This window comes from Stegodyphus dumicola, chromosome X2, assembly GCF_044657685.1.
Source record: "Stegodyphus dumicola isolate Sdum_Otavi_A_Nest chromosome X2, ASM4465768v1".
Classification (NCBI taxonomy): Eukaryota; Metazoa; Arthropoda; class Arachnida; order Araneae; family Eresidae; genus Stegodyphus; species Stegodyphus dumicola.
The window spans coordinates 9,959,523-9,967,629 of NC_140781.1; the positions used below are offsets into that span (position 1 = coordinate 9,959,523).

Consider the following 8,107-nt stretch of genomic DNA (forward strand, 5'->3'; position numbering starts at 1 on the left):
AATACTCATGAAAAAACTTACTGCTTTGAAATGCTTCGTGATTTTCCGCGTACGTAACATTGATACGAGCCCAATGTCTCGTATAAAATTATCCATGAAGGATTTCTCTTTTAGGAAAATAGCTGTTACGTGCTCTATTTTAATCAGCCAACCATTTTCTACTTTTTACTTTTAGAATAGTTTTGTAGCTTATATATATATAGAGAGAGAGAGAGAGTTATAGATTGCAACAAATTCGGAAAACTATTGTGAACATTAATGCTAGGAAACACTGCGTATAACACAAATTTCAAGCCGAATGGTACAAAATTATTTATTTGCATTCAGCTGGGTTTGCTCTATTTTTTCTCCGTTGTTAAAACATTTTGTTGCTTCACGTTATTAAATGAATCCATTGAATGTCTGGATTTGAGGTGCCGTTGCAAGTCTCTTCTTCGCACTAGCACTTTGCCGCATTTTGTGCAACTGTACGGAGTTCCAGATTCTGTGTGTAGTCTTACATGCTTGTTTAGATTGCTTGGATCACTAAATGGGCGAAAACAGTACTTGCACTTCAACGGTTTATATCCAGTATGAGTACGAACATGAATTTTTAATCCATATTTACGTGAGTAAACTTTTCCACAATAAGCACAAATGTGACCTGGTCCAGAGCAGCTCAGTGATTTCGGGGTCCAACGTTTGGAAAACGTATTCAATGAATTCTGAGGAAATTCCAGTTTTAGGTCCTGGCTGGAAGTATTAATATTTGCGTTAAGAGTTACAAATTCATAGACATTTTGTACATTCTTGTCAGGGAAGGTAGAATATAGTGCTGAGCTCGGCAAATGACTAGAGGTAAACTGCAAAGGCGCCACTGCTTCGTTGATCTTCTGCGCTCTTGCACTGCCTATGAAAGGTCCAGGTGTGTCGGAAAAGTTTAACGATAAATGGTGACTTATATTATAAGTTTCTGGTCGTTCTGTAGGTGGAAATAATTTGGATGTATCACAATTGAGAAATAAGTGAATTTTTAATGGGTTTGGATTTGGAGAAATAAAGCCACATTTATGACAGTGATAAGACTGGTAACCTGAAAAAAAAAATGGTTAAATTAGCAAATCTTTAATTTTAAGCCAATTAAAGTATAAATAAGCCTTTTATGCATTTTCAATAAAAATTAAAAGACAAAATAAATAACCTTAAAAGTTTGCAAGCAGATGATCTAAATTGCGATTATTTTAACAATTTTTTAAATTCTTCCAATACTTTTTCATCCATTATATACTGGAACTTCTTTAAAGTTGAAATGTTCCTTGTTATAGGACTTTTATTCAAGAACCCAAGCACGAACCTCCTATGCACACAAAATTTGCAGTCATAATGGGAATGGAGGATACTCATTACCAGAAACTTTGATTAAAATAATTACAGACCTGGCGTGACCGGCTGAGAGAAGGAAGATTCTAAGACCCTCCTATTAAAGAATCTACAGCTACAACAATGACTGGAACAGCTGTGAAGACAAACTCGTCTATTTCAACGATTCTCAAGATGGCTACAAAATAGATTGGGATTATGGCAAAGATTCGAGGGCTATCTGCGTATAGGGAGGGATGGGTTCGTAGAGGACCTTTTTAAGGGAAACTGGCTTGTATACACGTTATGCATGGGGAAAACCATAAAAACACCCATGAAGCCGGCCCATTTGTAGGATTCGAACCTCGGACCAACTACTAGTGTTCAGCGACTTTACGGCTCGACCGTTGGTGGGCCTCTAAAAAATGGAACTGATAGCTAATGGATTACAGGCGATAAAACGATCAGCTGCTGCAACCACTGAAGCTTAAACGAATGAATTACTACTATTCTCTCAAAAGTAAATTGCTAATGTAAATGCAAAAAATCATAGACGCTGCGAATAGGATAGCACTGTTTCAAGAAAAATATGGTGCTTACGTATTATCGCAACCGCCTTAGTCGCATGGTTGATAGAGTTCAAATTACCTTCAAACCGAACTAGAGGTGTGCAGAACCGGGACTCGTTTGAAAAGATGACATTGTGCCACTCCACTCGTTCGGCTCACAGGAGTCGCCGTCATGCTGCATTGTCATGGGAAGCCGAAGTAATGGTCGCCGTGCTGATAGTCAAATCTGATGCAAACATCAAAATACCGTACAAAGGGATAATGGGCATGCTGAAAATATGCCCATTTCCTAACTAATGGTCCGTGATATGGTTGTACGGTTTTGTAGGTCTGACCTCGCAATGTGTCTGTCCTCTCGAACGTTAGTCAGGGGAGGGCGTTGAGATCCGACATACCGTTCAGTATGACTCTCAGCAACACATTGATTCCATATTCGCATGACAGTGGTTGTATGTCGATTTGTGCAATGGACGATATCAGAGAACGATAATCCACACTCTCGATAGGTAATAATTTTGCCTCTTTCGAATTCCGACACTTGTTGGTAAGCATTTCTTCCTATTATTCGAGGCATAACACGATATTCTGAGCAAACTTCGCGCTCTCCGAATGGGAAATCCACTAAACAACTTTTCATTTATGAAATGCTTCAGATGTCGTTTCTCCCTCGTGTGTCGCCTAAATACGCTGAAATACTAATCATTTGCATATCCCAAGCTCTTCTTCCTTTCACGTGATTTTGACGTTCGTCAGATCATTCCTTCCCGGTGTTGTAATTTTAATGGCCAGCAGTGTATAAATCTTGTTTGGGTAACGTGTAACTAGCAAAACCGTGAATTTTCTCTGTTCCCGAAAATTTTACCTTTGAGGATTATGTCGTAATTGGTAAAAACATTCAGTGTGCACGGGATTTATCAGAAGGTAATCTAATTGCGAATTGACTAGAATATCCGCAAATCATTGTTAATAATTCTCTTCCTGAAAACATATACAGGAAGAAAAATCGTATATATCAATAAGAATGAAATTACGCTGTTGCGGAATTTCTTCCAAGAAGAAATAAATGCAAGCCAATGTACTGCGTTAACCATTACTTTTGAAAATGAGACACATCCATTTACAGAACGTCACCTAAAACAAATCAGCATAAAATATTATATTAGAAAAATGAAAGATTTAGATAAATTGCAAATAATTGCCTTATACATTCTTCCTTTTCAAAGGGTTAAATGAAATTAAGTAGAAACTGCCAAATACAAGTTTTTAAATAAACAAAATATTTAATTATTTGAAAATTCATTGCAAATAATACTTCTTTATAAATAATTGCAAGCATAAATCACAATTTAATTCCTTGATTGTTTAAAGTTTTAATGGAATAGCATGTTGAAATTCAGATTTGGTAACTTTCGAGCAACATTCCATACAATGGCCATTTGGTAGAGTGTCTTTTCATCAGTTTTTAATGAGTCGTTATAAAGTGAGGCAACTTCATTTATTCTTCCTTCAAGAGAAACGCAGTTGTAATAAATTATTTCGACCAGTGATGTTGAAACTAATAGGATATTACTGTCTCGCCATCTCTCCAATCCCAAGTACTTGATTACCTTCATTTTTCTGACAAAGGCATCAGCCTAGACTCAATTTAATTTGCAAGATACATTTTCCGTTATCATCAGAATTTTATATTTTGAGAGCTTAAAAATTCTATCTTTAAAGTTCTAGTCTTATTAGAGCCAAAATCAAGTACATTTTGTGCAAAGATGTGAACTTCAAAAAATTTCTCATATTGAACAATTAACTAGGTTATCAATCAATGCTATTTCGGTGTATTAAGAATACGGCAAAGCACACTAGGGCTATCAGTCTAAGGAAAGGGATGCCTTCGTGGAGGACTTTCTAAGGGTAACTGGCTCGTATACACGTTACACATGGGGAAAACCACGAAAAATCCCATGCAGCCAGCCCGTTCGCGGGATTCGAACCTCGGATCGAACTACCAGTGTTCAGCAGTTTTACCGCTCGGCCGCTGGTAGGCCCCAATGCTATTTTATAAGAGAACCTAAAGATAAAAAACTCTTCAAAAGGATCAGCCACGATCATATACTACAGGTTAAGTTTAGATATAGAAACTTACCCACTTCTGTTTTCTGAATTTCTAATTCCTTTAAAAATTTTTCTTGAGTTTACTTAACTGCTTTTCACGGAATCAGAAAATCGAAATAATACGAGAGATAATTTTTGAGCTATTTGATAATCTAAGAGAATGTAATATTTCTGGACATCGTCCTAACATTGTTTGTTGAACATGTTGCATTTGATTTATGAAAATTCTAGTCTTTTTGGAAATCATACTGGAATATTGCAAACTATCTTTTTGTATAAAAGAAAATTTAAAGTAGCTGAAAAACTGAATCAGGATTCTCAATATGCATCAAGGATAAATGTTTCATACATGAATGTAGAGCATTCGTAAACTAAATGGTTGTAAAAACAACGTTTCTAAACAAATTAAAATTATTAATTTAGAAGTTAAACAACAAACCACAATATAATGCTGATTTTTGTTGTTTGACTTCTAAATTAGTATTTGTTCGGCGTGTTATTTTAACCTAAATTAAAACTATTTAAAATTCTAAAATTTAGCAAAAAATAAAAATAATTTTCACAACTTTCAGCGAGTTCCGGCTTAACCCAAAAACTAAAACATCATCTTTGGAAATACTGTGCAAGAAAATACCTTGCGATAAAAAAGGGAAGATCGTTACTGCCAAAACTGCAAGTTACATGCTTTAAATCGGAGGAATAATTTCAATAAATAAAGTTTATAATTTAAAACAGCAGCTCACCTTTAATATTTACTGGCTTTAAGAAAGGAAATTCTAGCTCTGATAGTAAATCAGTTCCAATCCAAACGAACAGTTCATCTGAAATTTTAATAGCTCTTGTCACCCTGAGAAGAAAACCTTGTTGGTTTTTTATCAGTTCGACATTTTGTTCATGGCAGTCTCTGGCAATTGCAATGAAGCGTGCCCAAGTTTGACCGTACTCTTTCTCTACAATACTCAAATGGCCTCCATATAAATCCACCTAAAAGTTTAAATTTTAGATATGGTTAATATTAAATAGGCATACTTCTAAACATTAATCATAAATGTTGTTATAATATTCTTCTGTTCGTTAAACTATTTAAATCCCTCTATTTACTTTTTCCTTTTATTTTATGTCTAGCTTTTGGAGAATGTTATGAACATTATAAGCATAAACCTGTAATAGTGCTAAATTTGAAAAGAATTGCAGTTGACTATAAGTTTTAATTTTTTCCCTGAATTTTAAGTAATAAAAGAAAAGCTATGTAAGTATTTAAATGTATTTATATGTGTAATTTTAATACAGGAAAAGACAATTTGCCCTTAATGCTAAATGAATTATTATATACGTTGAAAGAAAGACCTACTATTAAATTTATTGACTGAACTAAAAAGAAAGCATTTACTATTTTACTGAATACATTTTTTAGCTTTTAGACTTGAACTCACCTCCACATTAGATCAGAGCTAAATACTTCACTTATGTATGTGCAACATTTTTTTTAATCATGAGCTGAAGTTTAAAAAAAGTTAGTTTAAAGTAAACTTATTACTTTATAAATTTTATAGCCTTTTCTTTAATATCTCAATTCAATTTTATAATTAAAATGATAATCTAATAAAAATGAATAGAAAAATATTGAGCATCTTTTACATTCTTTGAAGTTAAAAAATGTTTAGTGTTTTCTAAAGTCTCTAAAAGCACATTATTAAATTTTGTCATATAAAATTAAATGGTTTGAAATACTTTTAATAATTCAAATAAATGAATTTACGTTGCACCCATGATAGATAAAATATTTGTTATCAAAATACTTATGTTAAAAATACCATCACTAATTAAAAACGTTTTGGAAATTTTTGAAGTTCTCAGGTACACGGTAATTAGTAGATAAAAGTAAAATCCTCTGAAACTACTACTCAGAATTAAACCGTAAGAATTTCTAATACATACAGTACTAAAAAATATTTGCAAAAATCCTCGTGTTTAAAGTACTTAAGTTCAAACATGTATCCTCACTTGTTTGATGAGCATGAAATACATTTTATTTCTTGGTACAATTTATAACCTAGATCAGTACTTCAGTAAATCTCACAAGAATGCTGCATAATGATACGTTTTTTCCACGACTGTAATAATTTTTAAAAAAAAACTAAATAAAATATAAATATGGGAATACTCACATGTAAGTACACCTTTGGCACTGATTTGTCTAAAGTCTGTCTAAAGTCAATGCATCCTACACCAGGTAAGGAGAACGTTCCCTCTGGAATGTCACAGACTGATACAACTGATGAGCTCATTATATGAATTCTAAATTCTTTACTTCATTTACTATTGAGGTAATAAACCACGCATTTTCACATTCATTTCAATTAATTTCCCGGTTGCAATACCCTTTATTGTGCGTTCTCCGCAGGATGAGAAAATCCAGTCTTTTCTACAGCATGCATTTCTGTAACAGTAGAAATCGCCGCAAGATATCCTTGCAATATGTATATCAAAAAGGCTTTCTGGCATGGAAACAATATGTGGAAAAATTGCTTTTTTTATTTAAACAAATCTTATATGAAATCTCATTCAAGTCAAGTCATGCAAGTGAGTTCGAAGATCAAACGAAAGGAAAGCATTTAGCATGGTTACAAAAGAGTAGAAAAAATTCTTTTAGGGCGATAGAAAGTATCACTCATTTGGATTTGATCATTAACTCATAGTTTTCTCTCATTTCTGATAGCAACAGGAAAAATTACATCACGAATTATTTATTCGGCGCAATGAGAAAGACTAAGTCAAGATTCTCGTTGAAACCTGAAGAACTTTCCCATAAAGATAGTTCTTTCTTATACAACATCTCCTCTTATTTCGGTACTTCACATTCATGCGATAATGCAAATGCACAATATGCGTAACAGCACTTATTCTCCAAAAATAGAAGAGCCCTGAGATCCATTCGTATTTGCTACGAAAAGACAGAGTACGAATGAAATGAAGCCTCTAAATTTTCTTCATAATTTCAATAGCTTGCCTTCTGGACTTTCATAATATACAAATTATTTTTCCATTGGAAGAGAGAGCAATGCAGAAAAGTCATTCTTCCACCTGACTTGCGGAACATATGAGATACACGAGACCAGGCTGGATCCCCATCAGCTGGAGGGCGGCGCCAGGTGGTAAGCTCCCACACTTTTAACACGGTGGTGTTGTTTCCTTTCCTCTTCTCTGAGCTACCCGATATTCGAAACCCAAAATGGGGGGCGGGTGCTAGTTCTAAATTTCTCAGCTGAAGAATTATTTTTCCTCTGTACTAAATCTCATTGGTCACAAAATCTCACTATCAGTTTTGCATTGATGGTCAAGAAATATAAAATAAACTCAGATGACTAAAAACTTATGTTACTTCATTCTGCCAAGTTACAGCTATCAAAACAAATATCTTACTACAGTTTCTGATACATGCAATTTAAAAAATAAATAAATACATTCTCCGATTTTGTACAAATTTCTCTACCCCGAAAGTTTCACTTGTTCCCGCTCTAGAGCTTCAAAAACGTTTATTGTTTATGTAATAGCTATAGAACTTCAGAAAAGTGTATCGTTTATGTAATAGTTACAGAAAAGTTTATGTTTATGTAATAGCTGTAGAACTTCAGAAAAATTTATCGTTTATGCTGCTTGTGTATTTAAAAGTTAGGAAATTAGGAAATCTATAGGCAAAAAATCAGAAAAAATAAGAACATCATATTTTTTTATTTACTAAAATTAATTTCATCGTGAAAAGTAGCAAATCAGTTAAATTCTTTTGAAAAATTGAAGCTATTTTATTTAAAATTTCAGTATTTACAAATACTTTTATCACCAAGGTTTTTTCTAAATATTTTGAGAATAAATCCTTTGCTTAAAATATTTTCTTTGCTTTGAAAACCTCTGCAGAATAATTTTCAATAAATACATTCAATTAGTAATTTACAAATATATAGTATATCAAATTGATTCAAATAATTTCAGTTCTCCTTTTTTTTCGTCATTAAACCTAAATATCTGAGATTTAAATTCGGTTGAAGGCTATTTGAAAACAGTTAAGCACATGAGGGTCACTGCCTAAGAGGAGG

General features: G+C 33.3%; 1 protein-coding gene across 1 annotated transcript; it reads right to left on the reverse strand.

The window, feature by feature from the left end:
* Positions 1-305: 305 nt before the first annotated feature.
* Prdm13 (PR/SET domain 13) lies at positions 306-7,112 on the reverse strand. The gene is made up of 3 exons (XM_035350877.2): positions 6,182-7,112; positions 4,757-4,997; positions 306-1,072 (listed from the first exon to the last, which is right to left on the reverse strand). The coding sequence occupies exons 1-3, from the start codon at positions 6,299-6,301 to the stop codon at positions 339-341; spliced, it is 1,095 nt and encodes a 364-aa protein (XP_035206768.1). The 5' UTR covers positions 6,302-7,112; the 3' UTR covers positions 306-338.
* Positions 7,113-8,107: the final 995 nt, after the last annotated feature.

Coding starts and splice junctions, on each gene's coding strand:
- Prdm13 (XM_035350877.2), bottom strand. CDS start 6,301: ATGAGCTCATCAGTTGTATCAGTCTGTGACATTCCAGAGGGAACGTTC. Junction 4,998..6,181: donor TGCCAAAGGTGTACTTACAT/GTGAGTATTCCC, acceptor TTAAACTTTTAG/GTGGATTTATATGGAGGCCA. Junction 1,073..4,756: donor AAAGCCAGTAAATATTAAAG/GTGAGCTGCTGT, acceptor TTTTTTTTTCAG/GTTACCAGTCTTATCACTGT.